General features: G+C 61.5%; 1 protein-coding gene across 1 annotated transcript; it reads right to left on the bottom strand.

The window, feature by feature from the left end:
- Window positions 1–319: 319 nt before the first annotated feature.
- ZNF316 (zinc finger protein 316) lies at window positions 320–19,129 on the bottom strand. Its single transcript, XM_030300872.1, has 5 exons — window positions 14,897–19,129; window positions 14,560–14,684; window positions 13,614–13,740; window positions 12,945–13,058; window positions 320–5,854 (listed from the first exon to the last, which is right to left on the bottom strand). The coding sequence occupies exons 1-5, from the start codon at window positions 15,240–15,242 to the stop codon at window positions 3,528–3,530; spliced, it is 3,039 nt and encodes a 1,012-aa protein (XP_030156732.1). The 5' UTR covers window positions 15,243–19,129; the 3' UTR covers window positions 320–3,527.
- Between the last annotated feature and the right edge of the window lie 958 nt (window positions 19,130–20,087).

Here is a 20,087-nt window from a genome sequence, read left to right as displayed (position 1 = left end):
TCAGGAGAAGCTGGAGACAACCGAATACCCATTGTTGGAGATATAGGTACATAAACTATGGTACACCCATTAAGTGAAATGCTATGACGGAGCATTTAAAATGAGTAAGGTAGGTCTGTCCAGTAGGAAAGAAATGTCCTGGTACGTTGTTAAATGAAAAGAGAAAGTTGCAAGGGGCACACAAAGCAATCCCCAGCTGTGAAACATCTCTGTGTACGTGGAAGAAATGTGCCCCCACGCCCTCCTGCATCAACTGTGGTGCCTGATGGCTGGATGCAGTGTGACGCTTTAGGAGATGAGAAGTATGCACATAACACACTTTTCTACTGTTGGGAGTTTTGACAACTAGCATGTGCTTTATCATCAGGAAAAAAATTAAATAATGAACAAGGATCATAAAGCTTTATTTAATAAATATAACCAAAAAATCTCAAAATACTTTATTCCATATGTAGCCAATTAGAGAAAGAAAAAAAGTTAGAAGGAAGTGTCTGAAGAGATCAAGTGTAAGGGTCAGGAGACAGGGAGGAGGTTGGGGAAATACAAGCAGTAGACAAACAGGAAAATGACAAAGGTGGGTGGAGGCCAGAGGGATGCTCAGAGCCTCAAAACTCTCAGAGTACCTCCTTTCATGGGTCACAACTCACGGGGGCTTCCACTCCTTGGCAATGATCGAAGCTGATAAACTGATACTTGGGGAATTGATTAGGGACTCCATTAATTTAGAAGTCCTCTCAACACCAGAAGGGTTTTTTTTTCTATGACCATCAGGATTGCCCCCCCCCCATCCCCCAAATAAAAAAGAATTTGGCTGGACGTCTGTAAGCCCTATCAGGGAAGAATTTACCTTTTCTGAATAGACTTCAAGATCCTCAAGGCTATCAATTTTTAACTAGGTCTTAACCTCCATTTGCCTCTCAAAGCCTTTTTTTTTTTTTAACTGAAATATTGGGCTCGGTTCTGATGCTTCGAAATCACATTTGGAAGAGAATTTACTTCATAGTTTGTATTTTCCAAATGCTTGGGGAAAGGGTGGGAGGTCAGATCTGGTTGGGGGGACATCATGTGGTGAGCAGATAGTCAGTAAATCAGCTCAAAGGAAGGTGTTTGGGGTCCTGGGATGTGCGCTTCTCCCCGGCACAGAGCAGGTAAGCCCGGATAAGCCCACGAAGCGCTGGGGCCTCTGAGGAAATGTCTGGGACTCGGCAGGTGTCTGGACCCCCAGGAAGGGGACCTGGCCCCTCTCCTTTGACCGCGGGAAAGCTGGAGCAAACAATCCCAAACACAGTAAGGTTCCAGGATGGGTGTATTACAAAGAGCATGTGGCAGTGTGGCTGGGGACTCCCAGAGAGACGTGGTGGACACAGGTTGCAGGCCAAAGCTCATCGTGGGCTGACTCCTCGGAGGCCAATTTTAGTTTCTGAAAGGAGAAACTCCTTAAAAAAACAAACAACAACAACAACAACAAAAACCCTTTTTTCTTCTTTTTCTTTTTTGCAAAAACAAGGCCTGAGCCCTCACAGAGAGCCTCCCTGAGGGCACGGAGGAGCCGAGCGGCAACAACACGGAATGCAGTCAGAAAGCTCATTTCTCCACTCTTTATTAAAGCTAGGTCCTCCTGCCGATGGCTCCGCGGCCAGGCAGCAGCAGCTGGGGCCCAGGAGGGGCACCGAAGGTCAGGTCGTACTCTGAGGGCTGTGCACGGAGGGAGGAGCACGGAGCCGGACCCCGGCCGTGCAGGGCTAGTCCGCCTTGCCCTTGGCCCCCGACGTTCCCGGCCCACAGGGAGAGCAAAGAAACTGAGGGCAGGAAAGCATCGCCCAGTACTGCGGACGCCTCCCGGGACCCCTGTCCTCCTCGTCGCCCACCCCACCCCGTCACCTCATCCAGCCAGGCGAATTCTTACCACCACCGTCCACGCCCCCGCCCCCCCCCACCAACTACTGCGCTTCCTACCCCGCCCCCAGCGCTGGAGAGCCCGGCTGCTGGCTCTCAGGCCCCAAGGCCATTGCCTACACTAAAACAGAAGGAACTAGGTCTAAAAGGGAATGCAGTTGTTTCAAAGTCTGTTTTCTGGCCCCACTCACATTGGCCCAAAAGGCATGAGGGAAGAGAGGGCTCTCACGTGAGCCACACTTCAGCTGCCTGCCCAGTGGCTCCCAATGGCCCAACCCGGAGGGTGGGGTGCCCACCAGGTGCGGGCCTTGCATAGCTGGGTGCCTGGCTTGTCACTGAGCCACAGGCTCAAGTCCGCACCCCCAGAGGTGGACTGCCACTGTGCAGACTGTCCATCCTGTGAAATGGGATTCTAAACGGAAACACTACTTGCTTCTAGTACAGAATAGTGACAGAAGCAGAGTTAAAGGGACCTGCAGACATCACAGGGCCCCAAGCCCGTAGGGTTGTGAGAAACGATCCTGCTGCCGACCTGCTGCTTTACAGTTGGTTATTAAATCTAAAGAAGCATTGGGCTCAGAGGGCAGGGCCTTGTGTGTCCACCTGCCCCAGGGGAGGGGACAGCCCAGGCAGCTGAAGGCTGGGGCCTTGGCTCAGCAGCGGGCAAGAGGCCCCCAAGGATCTCTGAGTGTGCCGCCTCTGGCTGTCGGGGGTGAGAGTACCGAAGGGCTCGAAGACGAGGCTGAGACCGAAACCCACCCGGCAACACGAGTGCCTGGCTGATCCGGGTGCTCCAGTGGGGTGGGGAGAGTGGGTGACTCTCCCCAGAATAAGGCTTCAAACTCCCTCAGGACCCTGCAAACACCTGCAACCCACCAGCCTGGGGCCACAAATTTGGTTTCTGCCGTTTTCTCCTCCCAGATTCTTCAGGCCACACAAGAGATGGAAATAAATATCCACAGTAGACAGAATAAAAGCTCTCCTAGCTGCATGTCTGTCCCCCCGGGGTAGGGAGGAACATCGTCCTCTGGAAACCCTAAGGCTTCCCCTTAGCCACGCGCAGTCCCTAAAACTTCCCGGACACACTCAAATGACCAGAAGGTCCCTGAAGTCTCTCACTGAGGAATGGAAGAAGTCGTCAGCCGAACCCACGGGAGGAGGAGCGGGATGCTCTGCCCTCGACCACCCTCCCCTCCCCTTGACGCTAGGGCATCCCCGCCCTCGCTGTACAACCCGCTCACAAACTCGTCGGCCGCGGGTACCCCAGGCCACCCAAATTGGAATCCGAGTGAAATAAATAACATCGCCCGCCATCCCTACCGCTTGGCTTCACAGCACAGACCCAGGGATGCCGCAGTCTTGGTCGGGGTGGCCGCCCCCTGCCCTCGCCTCCTCCGCGCGCGCGGCTCTCCTCTCCCCGCGCGCCCCCTGTACGGCCGGACGGGCTTGGCGGCCCGGTTTCCCCGGGGCGGGGCAGGAGGGGCGCCCGAGGCCGGGCGGGGGCGGGCGGGGCGGTGCGCCGGGGGCTGAGGGGAAGGCACCGCACCAGGACTGGGGCCCTCAGCACCCCAAGGACAGAGGAGCAAGGGGCCGGCGGCCCAGCGGGCTGCGCCTCCGTCAGCCTCGGGCCATCACAGGATGCTCTCCTCGTAGGCGCCCGAGGGCCCCGCGAAGGCGGCCGCGGGCTCGGAGCCGAAGCTCGTTCCGCCCGCGAACTCCAGCAGGGTGCTGCCGCGCTCCCCGGGCCCGCTGCCCGCGCCCGGCGGCCCCTTGGCGGGCGCCTCGGCCTTGGACGCGGGGGGCGCGGCCGCCGAGCCGGGGGCGCCGGCCGCGCTGCGGTGCGTCTTCATGTGGGTGAGCAGGTGCGAGCTCTGCGAGAAGCGGCGGCCGCAGTTGGCGCAGGCGTACGGCCGCTCGCCCGTGTGCGTGCGCTGGTGCGTGACGAGCACCGAGCGCTGCGAGAAGCGCTTGCCGCACTCGGGGCACGGGAAGGGCCGCTCGCCCGTGTGGCCGCGCCGGTGCTTGGCCAGGTTGGAGCGCTGCGCGAAGCCGCGGCCGCAGTCCGTGCAGCGGAAGGGCTTCTCGCCCGTGTGCGTGCGTCGGTGCCGCTTGAAGTCTGAGCTGTGGCCGAAGCCCTTGCCGCAGTCGGGGCAGCGGTGCGGCTTCTCCTCGGCGTGCGCCCACTGGTGCCGCGTCAGCGCCGCGCTCTGCCCGAAGCGGCGGCCGCACTCGCCGCACGCGTAGGGCCGCTCGCCCGTGTGCGCGCGCCCGTGCGCCGTCAGGTGCGCGCGCCGGCTGAAGCCCGCGCCGCACACGCCGCACACGAAAGGCTTCTCGCCCGTGTGGCCGCGCACGTGCGCCGCCAGGTGCGAGCCGCGGGCGAAGCGCGCGCCGCACTCGGGGCACGGGAAGGGCCGCTCGCCCGTGTGCGTGCGGCGGTGGCGCGCCAGGTGCGAGCCGTACACGAAGCTCTTGCCGCAGTCCGCGCAGCGGTGCGGCCGCTCGCCCGCGTGGTAGCGCTGGTGCTTGGCCAGCGCCGCCCGGCGCCCGAACGTCTTGCCGCAGTCGGAGCAGATCCACGGGCTCTCCTCCTCGGCCAGCGCCGCGGGCGCAGGCTCGGCCAGCAGCCCCCCGACGGCCGGCGCGAACGCGCGGAGCCCGCCGCCGCCGCCGCCGCCGCCGCCCCCCGGTCCGCTGCCGCCGAAGGGGTCGCAGGCCAGCCCCGCGCCCTCCACCAGGGCGAGCCGGCCCCCCAGGGGTCCCGGCAGGGGACGCCCGTCTGCCGGCAGCCGGTCCCCGAAGTCCGGGAGGCCCAGGATCGGGAAGCCGTCCGGGTGGAGCCAGGACTTAGGGTGCACGGGAAAGTGGAAGCCGAGGGGGTGCGAGGAAGGGCCTTCGCCCTCCCCCAGGCCGTTGCCCACCTCGAGGAACCGCCTGTCCGGCTCGGGGTCCTCCTTGCTCCCGGGGGTGGGCCCCACCGCCGCCGCCTCCTCTCTCGCCTCCACCTCGGCCTCTCCGTCCGCTTCGCCGGCCTCGGCCTCCTCCGGCCCCTCAGGCCCGGCCTCGGCCTCCTCGGGCCCCGCCGCAGGGACCGCGTCGCAGGCCTCCCGCCGAGGGCCCTCGCCGCCGGGCTCCGTGCAACCGCCGCCGCGCCGGTGGCGCTGGAAGTCGGCGCGCAGGCGGAAGGCCTGGCCGCAGTCGGGGCAGCAGTGCGGCCGGTCGGCCGTGTGCACCGCCTGGTGCCGCGCAAGCGCCGAGCTCTGGCTGAAGCTGCGGCCGCAGTGCGGGCACGGGTAGGGCCGCTCTCCGGTGTGCGTGCGCTGGTGCGTGACCAGGTAGGAGCGGCGCCCGAAGCCCGCACCGCAGAAGGCGCAGCGGTAGGGCCGCTCGCCCGTGTGGATGCGCCGGTGCGTGACCAGGTGCGACTTGTAGACGAAGCGCTTGCCGCAGTCCGGGCACGGGAAGGGCTTCTCTCCGGTGTGCGTGCGCTGGTGGATGGCCAGGTGCGAGCGGTACACGAAGCCCTTGCCGCACTCGTCGCAGCCGAAGGGCTTGACGGCCGCGTGGTAGCGCTGGTGCTTGGCCAGCCGGGACCGGTGCGGGAACACTTTGCCGCACACGTCGCACGTGGTCTCGGGCCGCCCTGCCGGAGCAGCCACGGTGGCAGGGAACGCCCAGGGTGCCAGCAGGTTCGCGCCAGGCTCCCGGCCCGGCAGGAAAGGCTTCGCCTCGGACCCCTCGGCCAGAACCCCGAGGCCCCCGGGGTCGGGACCCCAACCCTCCGGAGTCTGCGCCGAATCCGAGTCATCGGGGCCCCATGTCCCAGGCACGTCCCCCACGCCATAAGCTGCTGACCAGAGCCCCGGGGGCTCGTTCTCCTCCTCGGCCACCTCCGCCAGGAAGTCCTCGTCCTCCTCCTCCTCGTGGTCCTCTATATCGTCGGTCCAGAACCAGGCCCCTGAAGGTGACAAAGGCAGGCCAGAAGAAAGAGGTGAGAGGCAGCTCCTTGCAGGCTCCTCCCCCTGAGAAATCGCAGCTTGGGCGGGACCATCCCCCGTCTGGGACAGGGCACCTCCGTTTCAGTGAAGCCACCGCCTCCCCCGTGGGTGTCCCTCCTAGGGAAGCCGAGATTCCTTCACTTCTTGGACTGTCCTCAAACGGCATCAACTAATTACTGCCACTTGCTGAGGAACAGGGATGCTCTACAAAGTTGGTGACCTTGCCTGCAGGCTCCTGTGAGAATATTACAGGGGACAGGGGTCTTGTGCTCAGAAAAAGATTCCCAAGCTGTTTTCCTCAAAGCCCCTTGTGTTCCAGAGAATTCCACCCCCCACCCCTGCTTGGCCCAAGGCCAGCAAAACTGTGGTGCCAGCACAGCCCCGGGCCCCTGCCGCTGAGGACCTGCCCTCCAAAGCACCTAAGCTTTGCTGGGCAGCCCTTCACCTCTGAATTCTTCACCAGCCTCAGTCTGGCCAGCAGCCATGGGTCTCCCTCCCATACTCAAGAGCAGAACCAGAAAAGCTACCTTAAGTGGAGGGGACCCAGAGGGGCCACTGGGCCCCAGCTCTCTGCACTCATCCTAACAGCCACCAGCAACTATTCAGGTATAGCCCACGCTCCCCTGCTAAGCCACCCCAAAGCTGGGCTTTTTCTGAGTGTGCAAAGCTGGGCTTTTTCTGAGTGTGCATCTGGGAAACAGTCCCCAGGTGGCTAAGACTGGGGGGACTGCAAGCACCTTATCACAGAAGGCCAAAGACAGCCCCCTCTCCAAGGTCCTGCAGTTCTGTACCTCCCCCAGCAAACCGCACCCCGACCTCTCCCTTCAGTGCAGGTCATGGATATGGACTCGGGCCTGCAGGGTTTTCTACTTTATATAATGGAGTCCTGATATAGCTGCCATTATGATACACCCAGGAGGGAACTACTATTTACGGAGCAGGCACTGAATCCCAAGGAACAGAAGGGAAAAGCCTGACCCACGGTGGCCCCAGGTGTTCCAAAGTACCTGTGTGCCTACTTTCTCGTGAACACTTTGCCCCACGTGTGTCCACAGTGGGCGCACACCATTGCTGTAGCCCACTTCAGAACCCTAACGTCTGGAAGGCTCGGGCTCCGAGGGTGGGAATCCCTTCTACCCCACCTGGGTCCGCCACCAAAACTGTGGCCAGTGCCAGGCATCACCTGGCTGGATGAGTCTGATTGCCGAGTCCTGCCCCCAAGGGAAGGTCCGGGCCCGGCAGGGCTGCCCACGCCCGGCTCAGCCCTCGTCCCGTATTTCTGTACGGCACTCTACGTGTATGGTGATATGGTCACATGGGCAAACCCAGCACAGCGCAGAGTGAAATAAAGCCAGACGCAGGCATGATTTCAGCTGTGAAAAAAAACCACACATCATGTAAAGGGATACAGAGATGGGTTATTTTATTTTTTCATAATTGCAATCCTTTAAATTTTCTACAGTTAATAATATACCGTTGTAGTAAAAATAAGCTTTAAGCAAGAGACAGAAGTTCCCTGAACTAAGCTCAGTTTGCCTGCAGGTGCCACCCAGGGCATGAGTGGGTGCTGTGGAGTGGCAGCGACCTCAACAGCACAGGGGGCATGCTCCTCACTGCCGAGACTGCAGTGCCCTCACGAGATGGGATTGTCGGTGGGAGGGTCAGGCAGTTGAGCGGATAGATCCACTGGAATTCTTTCCGTGAGTCTCAAAAAGAATTTTAACTCAAGACTCTGGTGAGGGTCGTGAGTAGTTTGAATGAGACTCCCTAAGGCAGGGGGAATTCAAGCTGAGGAACAAGTGCAATGTCTTAGTGGGGTGACTGTGCACCCCAGGACCTAGCCTAGGGGCAGCACTTGCTGGCTCCAAAACAGCCACTCAGGCCAAATGAGGGCTCACCAACAGGCGACCTCGGCCACTCAGTACTGGAAGGGGTGGGCCAGGTCCCAGTGACTCACCCACCACACCTCCTCCTTGGGGTCCAGGAGCAGCAGAAAGTTTCCCCCATGCACCCCGGGGCGGGGGGTGAACCCTTGCCCTGCCCCTACCTCGAGCCTCTGAACAAGGCTCTACAGAGAGAGTGATCATAAGAGGGACCTGGGGGACCGGGTCACTAGCCCTGGAACGAGCACAGCCATTTATCCGAGAACAAGACGACACTTAACACACAGCCAGGTCATGGAGAGCACCACTAACACCAAGGGAAGGACGGTAAGGGCAGCCACGTCCCTAGCAGTCAGAGCTGGCTGCACCGCAAGACAGGACCTCTGGAAGGCACGGGGCCACAGGACAAAGAGCAGCCTGCCCTAGGCTGGGCTCTGTTCCCTTGCCTCCTGTCACCAAAGTGGGCCAAGGTCTGGAGGTTGGGCCCTGGAGTGGGGGTGTCCCATGTAAGGGTCACTCCGGGCTGCAATGGGGACAGGGTTTCCAGGGGGGAACCTGGGATCCAAGTGAGCACTTACCAGGTCTACTTGTGACACGAGAGCCAGGACAGAGAGGTTTTGCTCTGACAAAGAGGGTGACGGGACATTTTGCAACAGTGGCCTATGGGGTCAAACACAGTTGCTTCTTCCAGAATCCACAGGGAGAGGGTAGAGGGGAGGACCCTGAGTGGGAGCCGGTGTTCCATCCCCAGAGACATTGCTCCTAAGGAGTGTGACCCTGGGTGATTAGCTAGGCTGGAACCAGCCCTCAGAGGCCCAGTGACAATCCCAGGGGCTGACCAGTGGCAGCCTCAGCACAGCCCCCGAGGTACTTCTAGTAAGTGCCCTACCCGGGCGCTCATCGGAGGGCCTTGGGGAAGGGGAGGGCCCCTGGGCCACACACCTGGTGCACCTGTACCCCTGAGCTGCTCCGCATGACCGACACACAACGCCCGGAGAACGGTGCCACCGTTTACTAGGACTCCCACCCTCAGGCAGCCTCTGCCCCTGTCCAGGGACCCAGAGGCCTGCCCTCAGGCCCAACAGTGAGTCAACTGTGGGTCTGCTCTGACTAAAAACCTCTCTGCTGCAACCCCTAAGTAAAGTCCACACCTGCTCCTGCCTCTTCCTCCAGACCCGGAGCCTCGAGGTGGCCTTGGGGAGAGGCCCCCACCTGGGGACAGTTACCAAAGGAGGACATGGACAGGGGCTGGTGTGCTCAAAGCTGCGTACGGCTCCTTCCTCCAGGGCTGCCGGCCAGCTGCCTTTCCTCCCCATTGAGCAGGGATTTGGTAATCAGGGCTGGACTCCAGTGTGACAGCTCCCGACAGGGCCAGGTTTCTGTGCTTCGAACTGTCCTCCCGTGAGGGCAGAGCCCGCCCCCCATCGCTGGCCTCAGCCTCCTCATTTGTACCATGAACTGTAATACCAAGGACCAGTTATTAGCAAGAGCTCGAGGCCGGGCCCCTCCTCACTTGGAATGTTTCCCGGCTCCTTCCCCTTCTGCCGACACCGAACCCCGGGGTCTGAGGCAAGACGGCACCTCCGTGCCTTCTCCCTGGCTCAGACCACAAAGGGGGATTCAGTGATATCCCAGGTCCCCTCGGGGGTGTGACAAAGGGAAAGCCCGTGCTGAGGTCTGACACCCCCCCACCCCAGTTCTCCCAAGGGCAGACAGGCGCTCACGGGCTGTGTGAAGTAGACACCACCTGCAGGCTGGCGCCCAGCCTGTGCCTCCGCTCCACAGCCGCTCTGAGTTCCTCCTCTCCAGAACCACTCCCCGCGCTCACCCACCGTGGGATTCGCCCACCTTAGTGTTTTACCTCTTACTGCCTTTAAATGTTCTATCCTCTCCTGCATCACCTGCAGGCAGGTTTAACCCTGTGTTCTGTACTCCTCGTCTGTCCTTCACTTTCACGTGAGGGGCAGGACCAGCAGCCAGCCCCACTGGGTGCCAGGCCCGCGCCAGGTACCGTGGAGACAGCACAGGGGTGGACAATACACAGTGCCAGCTCTTATGGAGTCTGCCGGAGGCAGCAGGCAGGAAATGAGGAAGCAAACATCCAGCCAGGACCGTTTCAGACAGCACTGTCTGCTGTACGTGCAGGAAACATCCTGGAGGAAGGCAGGAGGGAGTGCTCCTGAAGTCTATGTGGTCAGAGAACACGCGACTTAGTAGGGACCTAAGAGCTGAGCCAGCCACACAAAGGGCACTCTGGGCAGGGGAAACAGTAGGCACAAAGGCCCTGAGGCAGGCGAGAGCCTGAAGAGAAAGGCCGGCTGTGGAGCTGAGCCTGAAGACCCAAGGGTGTGTGAAGTGAGTCTGGCAGGGCGGCAGGTCTCAAGGCCACAGCAGAGAGCCCAGATGCTATTCCAAGCGCATGGGGAAACTTCCAGAGAGTAAGGCAGACGGCCAGCTCAGGAACACCTGTGCCTGATGGCCTCATAGAAGCGTGGGATGGGGTAGTGCAAGGAAGGCAGAGGGACAAGGACCACTCAGGCAGGCAGCCAGGCCCACTCAGGTGCCCAGGACGCTGCAAGGGGGGCCTGCGGGGGACAAGCGGGGCCACTTCACGCTGGGGGCTGGGGGGATTCACTGCGGGACGCCCATCAGATAACTGAGTGGAGATGTCAAGCAGACAAGGTCAGGGCTGGAGAAAGCAGCTGAGAATGGGCAGCAGAGATAGAAATGGTACCGGAGGCTCTGGTCCCAGTCACCAGTCACCTAGAGAGGACAGAAGAGGACGCAGGACCGTCCTGGTCTCGTAAACAAGCGAGGGCAGGCGGAGAAGCAGCCGGGAAAGCAGCTGAGAAATCGAGGCACGTGGAGTCCTGAGGCCAAGAGGGTCCGTATCTCAGAGAGCAGAGAAGCCAGCCTAGCAAGGACACAAGGCCAGCCCAGCAGGCCAAGGTGGTGGCGGCGTCCTCAGGAGGCCTGTGGTCAGCCCACAGGTATGCCGTATTCCAGCCACGATCCCTGCTCCAGTGCACGTGTGGGCAGGGAACGGGCTGCTGCCAGGGGCAGGGGTCTGGCAGGCGACTACACGGGGCAATCACGAAGGAGGGAGAGATGCTGCTATCTAAGCCGGGTGAGGAGACAGGTGCGGGAAAGGGGTGGGGTCAGAAGAGGCGAGGACAGCCAGCACCCGGGAGCTGGAGGTGGTGGCCACGGGGTGGGGAGCCAGAGCAGGACGCGCCAAGTCAGCACTGGACAGGTCACGGGGTGCCTGAGTCGGGGGAGGCGGACAATGTGCCAGACCTCTTGGCCCAATTTTTCAAGCAGCACAAGAGAGGAATACACTTGTGTTTTGCCAGAGTCCAATCTAGAAATCCAGAAACTCTGCTGGGTTCAGAACAGTCGGCATCTGTCCCGCCCAGACCCAGCAATCCTCAATTCTCAACGGACTCAGGTGCTCAGAAATGAGTACAGGGACAAAAGGGAAGGAGGCCGTCTAGCAAACAGACTACAGTTCTAGTTAAGAAGGACCTTAGGTGGATTTAGTGCACCCAAGCTGACCCCAGCCCTGGCTACCGTATCCCCTCCCGGGCACAAGGCCACGTCTAAGACTATGCCCGGTCCTGCCCCTACCTCGGGCTCCCCAGACAGGAGGGGTGGGATAGGGGAGCACACTGGGCTCACCGGCCCTACCTGACACAACAACCAGCCACTGGGGAGGACAGAGGGGCAGTGGCCTGGCTAGCCGTCCTCCTCAGGGAGCTGCCAAACTCACCCAGGGTCACAGGTCACATTGTGGGGACCACCCAGGCTGAAACCTGCGGAAGTCTGCACCCCAGGACCCTCCAAGAAGCGTAGACAATGGGGCCACATCTAGACCACATGATAAGAGACAGGCCGACGGAGGTCTGTGGCCCCTTTAATTGCAGGTGACTATTCTGAATAGGGCCAACCCCCCACTAAGGCCCCCTGAGAAACATCACCCACATCCAAGCCTCATCCTGTAAGCAGCTGCCATGGTCTCACTGACTAAAGCCCTCCCCAGTCTGCAGCCCAGGAACGGCTCCCAGACAGGGTCCCGGAGAGGGTGGACAGCTGGGGCAGGAAGGCCATTCTGCAACACCATGGACAGCGGGGCCCGGGCTCTTAACCACCACTTTAGAAGCCGATTTCCTCATCTGCAAGGGAGGCTGCTCTCCTCTGCCCTGCCATGTCACGGGGGTGCCGTGAGGATACAAAGTAAATGGGAAAATGCTTTGAAGAGTACACGTGTAGGCGTAGCATTGTCTGTGTTTCTCTGTTTTTATTTGAAAACACGTTCAGGAGAGGCTCTGAGTCTATCCAGGCACGTGACTGGCATGAGCCATCCGGCGCCCCTCACTAAGGTGACATCACTCCAACCCAAGGCCGGTACACCCGCCATGCAAGGGCCCCCAGGGAGCCCTGAAACACCAAGCCTAACACACACCTCCTGAAGCACCCCCACAGAACCGACAGTCCCGCGTCCTCAGCCTGGAAATTATGGATTCGGTTCGAATTTCTTTATTCCCCGTGTGAGTAAAGCAAGCAAAGCTCAGGGGGTTAGAGGAACAGAGCCAGAGTCGCCTCAGTCCCCGGAGAAATTTGCCACCCTGAACACTTTCCGTACGCATCCCTCCCAAACCGCCTCCCGGGAAGGTGCGTGGCTGCCCGCCCAGGCCTGTGGCCGGCCCCCCAGACCCTTCGTTCAGAGATGGCCAAGTGGGTGCAGAAGGCAAAGAGCCGGCTCCAGTCTGGGACCCAGAAGGGCTCTGGCACGGCCAGGACCGAGCGTGCCCATTCCCGTCCCTCTGCGCCAAAGACTTAACAACTGGCCCCCGCTTACCAAAACAACTCCAAAACCCAAAGAGACGCTCCAAGGCAGGGACAGGGACAGTGTGAAGGGCTCCTAAGAGGAAGCTCGAGGTTCTGTAAGGACTCCCCAGCCTTGGACGACCACAGGCTGGAATCAAGAGAAGCCAACCCACAAAGGCAGAGACTGGCGCACGACGGCCTCCCTGTCTCCACGCGCCCGTCCACGGCCCAGACCGCCAGCACCAGGGCTGCAGCAGAGAGCTAAGGTGAAGGCCAAAGTCGGCAGGGCTCTGAGGAGCTACAGAGGCAGAAACCGCACGAGAGTCCATCTCATACTCACCTGTGTAGACGCCAGTGACAATGTCTCCTTCCTCAGGACGGGGGCTATCTGGGACCCAGGGCTCCTCCCCTTGTTCCAGCCGGAAGATCAGATCCGGCTTGGGGATTGGGTATCCTGGCCAGGAGAAGGACAGCCAGCAGCTGCAGGGCCGCTCTGGCCAGGCCCGCCCGCACCCCACGTGGTGCCATCCCAACACCCCAAGCCCTCCTCACTCTCTCGCCGCTCTTCTCCCTCCTTCCCAGGACCAGCTCTCCCGCCTCCCAGCCTCCACTCTGGGAAAGCCCACCTTCACTTCTCTAGAACTTTGCCTTGATACCCCCCAGCTCTTCTGCAGGGCCCCCCCACACCTTCCTCACCCCTCTCTTCTATCACCTGACTCCTCCCCCCTGGAGGCCCCTGGGGAGTATACAGAACAGAGACCACAGCTGGACCGGTGGCTCCCAGAACACATCCACCTGGCTCACGGCACGGCTGGACCACAGTGAAGACCCCAGAACACAGCCCCATCCAGAAGCCAGAGTGGTCCCTAAGAACCCCCAAGAGGTGGGCTGGATCCAGGACCCCCTTCTCCTAGACCCTGGGGTTTCAGAAGCCACTCTCTCAAACAGCTAAGCTGTTGGCAGTCATCACGTAGGAATGCCTCTTGGGGACGGAAGGCCCCCTGCTTACCCAAGGACACCAGGATCCCATAGTTCTCCTGCATGACATCCTTGTAAAGGTCCCGCTCGCCTGCGTCCAGCCTCTCCCACTCCTCCAGCGAGAAATACACAGCCACGTCTTCAAAGGTGACCAGCCCCTGGAAAACAAAGAGCCCTGGCCACTGCCTTAAGCTGCCCTAGGAGAGAGGCAGGGGAGCCCCTAGAAAGAGAGCGACAGAAAATTACTTCAGGAAGAGCTGCCCGTGGACCTGCAACATGGAGCTCACGGGGACACAGCCCAACAGCCCAAAGCCCCAGTGGCACCGAGGGCTTCTGAGCCTGGCTGCACCCTGGAAGGCAAGGACCCCACGTCCATTCAGAGGTGAGGAACCCAGGCTCAGACAGGGTGAGCGCTCAGCTTGTGTGGGGCAGAGCCAAGACTCTCACACTGAGGCCAGGAGACAATGCAGCTCAAGTCCACGGCCGTGCTAAGAGGCGGTATCCTCCCTCCTATGTCGTCGTCCAACCTAAGCCAGTAGTCGCATCAGCAATGAGAAGGCCCACGCCCGGGTGACTATGTGGCATCGACTAATCTGCCTGGGCTCGGCAGGAAGCCAGAGCCCGGCCAGGCGAGCGGCACTCCAGGTGAGGGACCACAGCCCGATCCTGGGACAGAGCCAGTCCCCTGAAATAACTATGCACAGAGCAGCTGAGTAAGTGGCACTCAACACACTCAGGACATCCCAATGGCCTGGGAAGTCTCGGGCCCCCGGGAAGTGGAACCATATCCCATGGCTTTGTGGGTAGAGACCCCCAGCCGCGTCCTGCTGCCCCGTCCCTGCTCACAGCCTGAGCTCGCCCTGATGACCACGGCGCCCCTGCCTTGCCAACAGGGCTCTCCAGGACAGCAGGTGCCAGGCTTCCCCCTCAGGAAAGCCTGCCTGGTTAACTGAGCTCCAAGTGAGAGAGCGGCTCACCTGAGACCCAGCTGTCAGGGAATCGTCATCATCTTCCTCGTCCTCGTCCTCCTCGTCCTCGTCCTCCTCATCCTCATCCAGGTCCTCATCCCTAGGTGTGGCTGGAGCCCGGCTGGCCTGCAAGGCTGAGGGGAGGATCTCTTAGGGACCCTCCCTCGCCAACAGGCCTCATGGCCACCCCTGCCCAGACAGCAAGTAGGTCGGGAGCCCCCGCTCCTCCGTTCCAAAGCCTGGGTCCTGACGCTCCAGCTCCACCCTATCGGGCCAAAGAGCTCTCCCGACCTGCCCTCCCAAGCTCCCTCACCTCCTCCCCCCAAAGCCAGCTCCTTTTTCTTACCCTTTTCCTGAAGAACTGGGGACTTGGCATCACCGGCACGGCGAAGGCGTCCCTGGGTCCCCAACGTGGGACTCTGCTCCTCTGCCACCACCTCGTCCTCGTCCGCCTCCACCTCCACCTCCACCTGCTCCACGTGCCCTGCCTGCCCCCCCTCCTCCTCTTCCTCCTCCACCACCGCCTGGTCCTCCCCGTCCTCCGCTAGGAGCTCCTCCTCCTCCTCCAGCTCCACCTCTTCCCCCTTTTCTTCTTCCTCTTCTTCCTCCTGAGCAGGACCACATCCCAACCCATCCTCCGCCTTCGCCAGCTGCGTGGCTGGTGAGTCCGGGGTCGTACGAAGAGCTGCCATCTTCTCCGGAGGAAAGCCTCAGCTCGGCCTGAAACACAGACGGGCAGCGGGGATGAGCCGCCCCCACCCCCCGCTCGCTCCCACGCGCTGCTCCTCGGGCCTCCCTCCGTCCCCCGGGAGGCAGGACTTATCTCCCCCACTAGATAGTGACGCACCAGAGGAGGAAGGACCGAGGCTCTTCCCGTGCTCTCATGAGGCACAACTGGGACACTCTGTGCCCAGAAAGACTAACCACAGAGCCCCTCTCTGTGACCCCATTATGCAGCCTCAGCTCCTTCTTGCCAGCAATTCTGTGCAGGGCACGAACTGCTGTGCAGTCTAGGAGTAAATCAGGGATTTAGCCTAGGTCTTCATCCTCAGGGCCTGTGAGAAGCAGGGGGTCCAGGCCACACGGCCGAGGGTGGCCCACATCTGGCTGCAAGGGGCGAGTGCGGCCTGTGAGCAACAGCCCACCTCCATCCGGGGGACCCACCTCTGCACACCGACACTGTGCCAGCAGGGGTGCGGGAGGAAAGGCCCGGGCTCGGGCAGGGGTGACAGGTAAGACAGGCGGGCTCATTCGCCACCGCCTGGAAGGCAGGCCGGTCGGGCTCCTATTTGCCAGAGGCAGCGACACAAGACGTCGTGGGTCTGCACTGCCCCCTGCGTCTCCCTGGCCCCTCACTCCATCCAGGGCATTCGGGAAAAGTTCAGCAGCTCGTGGAGACTTGCTTCATCGCCGGACCAGCAGATACAACCTAAAATGCCCTTTAACGGCTCTTCAAGTTTAAGGATCAGAGAATCCCAGGAGGGAACTGTCAAAGGCCCAGTGGCTTCCAGGGTGCCACTCACACCAGTGTCACAGCTGCCTCAGCCCAGGTGCTCCGGAGACAGAGCCACGCGGCGGCACGGCCCAGACCCGAGGGCTCGGGGGTGGGGGTGGGGGTGGGGGCGGGACCGCGCCTCCCTCCCAGGTGCACACCCCCCACCAGCCTGTGGAGATCCAAGGGCAGGACAGAGTCACAGTTTTGACAGGTCGGTTTCTGGGGTTCCTTCTTGAGTGAAAACTTGAGGAGCCTACCCCCCAGCCCCGTCAGCGTTTCAGACCTAAAGTGGGCCACTCCCGAAGTGATCTGAGCCCACTGCAAACACAGCAACCCCAGCACCCTGGGATGACGGCACGACCACCAGAAGGATCCTGCAACATCGGGCCATGTGGGGCAGGTGGGCCCAGCGCAGCTCATCGGGCTCCAGCAGTGGACAGCATCTGCCGCGGAACTCCTCCAACGGGACAGGGGCGCCCCACATGGAGACGTGCAGGGTCACGAGAGCGGCTCAGAACACCAGGTATCCACAGGGAAACTGCTCAGTGACGAGCTCTCATTCCACAACCCCTCGCTTTTCTACTAACGAGGCAGCACGCACCGGTTCTCGGCACCACTCGGAGCTGCCGAGGCTTTACACGCCCACACTTTCAGAGCAGGTGCCTCGGTGCACCCATGAGAGCCTTCCAGAGACCAAGGCCCGGGTCCAGGGGCTGGGATGTGTGGGCACCCAGAGGCCACCTCTGTCCTGCCCCTCACGCTCCCCTCTAGCTGACTAGATTGCGGATTCACAGACACTGAATCCAAGGTCACAGGTGAAGAGCTATGCCTCTACAGGCCACCCCAGCCTCCAGACGCTCCCCCAAACCAACCTCCTCGGTCTCCATGGTTCTTTGGGCACGTGAGGGTGCCCAGGTGTAGAAACGTGTGCCGTGGGTAACGCCAGCCACTTCCAGGAGGGCACAGCCCTCCTCAGCACTCAGGGCACTGAGAGTGTGCTCAGCAAAGGTTTCCCAACCACCACCCACCTCAGGCCCACAGGAGGGCTTTTCTCACCCAGGCCTCGGGCTACAAATCCACACTGAACTCAGACACCACACCAAGCCCAGCAGAGCTGTCTTCTGCCTGGCGACCATCCAGAGCAGACTCCCACAGGCCAGTCTGCTGTACCCGAGGACACACTCACAAAAGAAGAAAACCCCAAGGCTTTGGAATACAGTGGCCCCATGCTGGTCCCACCTCCGGACCTTTGCACATGCCATTCCCTTTCCCCGGCTCTCACTTCCCCTCTTCTTCACTGATCCTCTGGAAGTAGCCTCCTGGGTCCCCTTTTACACAGTTCTCTGAACTCTGCCCTCACGGCGCCTCACTTTTATATATTTACAGAACTGTCTGCTCAGTGCCTGTCTCCCCAAGCACACAGTCCACTGCAGGAAGGCGAAGTTCCCTCTGCTCATCTCTGAACACTCCCCCCACCCCACCCCGTGCCAGGCACAGAGCGAGCACTCAAATATTTATTAAGGAAACGGCTCTAAAGTCTGTAATCAACATGATAACATGAGATTTTAAAAACTCAGGAGCACCTGGCTGGCTCAGTCAGTAGAGCATGCGACTCTCGATCTCGGGGTTCTGAGTGCAAGCCCTACGTTGCGCACAGAGCTCACTAAAAACAAAAACAAAAAACAAAACCCTCGGTATTCTGGCCCCACTGCCACGTTCCACAACAGACTGACCACTCTTTGGGGTCCTTCAAAATGGAACCCATCCCAGAAGCACTATGGAGTCTCTGCCTTCAAAGAGGCTGTCACCTGAAGTCCCTTTTCCTCCAAAATGCACCTGCTGATGACCAGAGAAGGGAAAGGCTCAGCAGCACTGGAGGTCAGCAGTCATTCTGCAGATGGAATCACAGCCTAGCACAAACAGACACCCCACATACCCCAACACAGAATCCAGAACAGAATCATTCCGGAAAACAGACTTCAGTCACTCAGGCACCAGGTTCCTTCTGCCTCACCAGGCAGCTAGGTGCTGGGCACACTCCCCCAGACCCACACGCTCTCCTCTCTCCTCTTCCCAGCCTGCCAGCCCACTGAAACTCACTCTGCCCGCTTCCTGGCATCCGATCCCAGGTCAGAAGCCACAGAGGGTCAGGTAAGCAGCCTCATCAACATAAGCCCCCAGGGCATCCCAGACCCTTACCTCCCTTGGGGCCCTGCACCCTAGGACACAGCACTGCCGACACTCAGAACTGAGGATGACAAAACACCCTCTATGAGAACAGAAAGCGGCAGCAAAGTTTGGAAACTGTTAGAACTCTCCACAAAAGTCCCAAATCCAAGAAGCCTACCTAGAAAGGAAGAAACGTGTGGGTACATATATATCTAGGCCCCTTCCTTCCCTCTAGGTGGCCTTACTGACCACACTCCTGTTATTCAAGGCTTTCCAGGTTTTTGCCTCCTTCAAGAAGCCTTCCTTCCTTGACAACTAGGATCCTCACTGTGTGTCCATGGCCCAGGCTCCCCTACTCTCCAGGATTTGCTCCTGGTGCAGGTGTATCCATGGGGCTACTCCCCCAGCTCCCCCGGGCCAGCCCTTCACTATGCTGGCCAGCTCCCCAGACCTGCCGACACTTGTTGAACCAAACCAAGTATCAAGATCTCTCCGCACAGGTGCAGCTAGGGGCCTAAACCCTCTGCACACCTCCCCTTCTCCCTACCCACCTAGTCCTCTATCAAAGGCCAGCCCCTCTCCCACCTCTGCCGCCACATGGGGCGGCCCAGACCCTGTCCAACCCCAGGGATGAGTTCCCCTACCGGACGACCAGCAGCAGAAGACGGCACAGCAGCCCACCGGAGCCTCCATTTGCAGAGAGGGAGGACCCAGACGAGGCCCCCAAGGTCACTAAGCAAGCTCCCGGGGCGCCTGGCCAAGCCACTTCCATCCCTCCAGGGGGCTTATCGGGCTCGGGTCTCCCGCAGAGGCCCTGGCGGTGACAGCCCCTCCTGGATGGGTGTGTCCCCGGGGGCGGCCACGGCCCAACCCCCGCCCCTCGGGCCTAGCCGGCGGCGGGCACCTCCCGAGGAGTCCGCGCGTGTCCTCCCCAGCCCCGCCTGCTCCGCGCCGCCGGCCTCTGCCCGCCCCGGGGGTCGGAGCCCGCCCCCATCGCGCGGGGCCGGGCGGGGGTCGGCGGGCGGCGCCGGGCGTGGGCGCGGCCTCCGAGAGCCCGGCCGGCGCGCCGCTCCGGCCCCGCCAGGCCCAGGCCAGGGCCCCGTCGGCCCCGCGGCCTCCCAGCGCCGGCGTGGAGGGGCGGCCCGACCCCCCGGCCCGGCCCTCGCGCCCGGCCCCCGCACCTGCCGCCCGCGCCGCCGCCCACTCACCGCGCGCGCGCCGGGCCGGCCGAGCCGCCGCCGGACGCCGGGGCCGGGCCGGGCCTGCGCGCCCAGCGCTACACAAAGTGACGGCCCCGGAGCTGCGCGGCGGCGGCGCGTGGGCACCGGAAGTGCTGCCGCCGGGCCCCGCCCCGCCCGCGCCCACGGGGGGCCACTTCCGGTCACGCGGGGTCGAGCGCGGCTCCCGGAGGGGGCGTGCGTGGAGGGAGAGGAGGTGCCGCTCGTGCGCGGGAGGGCGCTCTGGGCCTTGGAGCCCGGCTCCACCCCTGGGGATCCCGGTGCCCTCATCCCGCGACCCCGACCCAATCCCTGGAGACCCCAGCCCCACCCCTGGGAACTCCAGCGACTCCTGCCCGGAGACCCCATCCCACCCCTAGACACCCCAGCGCCATTTGCCCCGACCGGAGATAGGGCCCCCTGTCCTGGGAACCTCAGCGCCCGCTGCCCAGATCCGAGGCCCAGACCCCACCCCCGGACACCCCGTGAGCCCCAACTCTGAGACCTCGACCCCAGCCCCTGGACACCCCAACCCCGCCCTCTCCCTGGAGTCACCGGTGACATCCCTCTCACCTGCGAGCCTACTCCCTCCCCAAGCCCAGTAGGGATTCCTAATTCAACCAAGATTCGGGAATGACTACTGAGTGCCAGACCGG

The sequence above is a fragment of the Lynx canadensis genome, chromosome E3, assembly GCF_007474595.2.
Source record: "Lynx canadensis isolate LIC74 chromosome E3, mLynCan4.pri.v2, whole genome shotgun sequence".
NCBI classification, from domain to species: Eukaryota; Metazoa; Chordata; class Mammalia; order Carnivora; family Felidae; genus Lynx; species Lynx canadensis.
Note: the sequence above shows the minus strand (reverse complement) of the source record. Positions and strands in the feature narration are given on the sequence as shown.

Bases quoted from the DNA above. Each gene is read 5' to 3' on its own strand.
- ZNF316 (XM_030300872.1), bottom strand. From the start codon at position 15,242: ATGGCAGCTCTTCGTACGACCCCGGACTCACCAGCCACGCAGCTGGCG. The intron at 14,685-14,896 runs GTAAGAAAAAGG...TCCTCCCCTCAG, and splicing joins CCCAGTTCTTCAGGAAAAGG to CCTTGCAGGCCAGCCGGGCT. The intron at 13,059-13,613 runs GTAAGCAGGGGG...TCTCCTGGCCAG, and splicing joins TGGGATCCTGGTGTCCTTGG to GATACCCAATCCCCAAGCCG.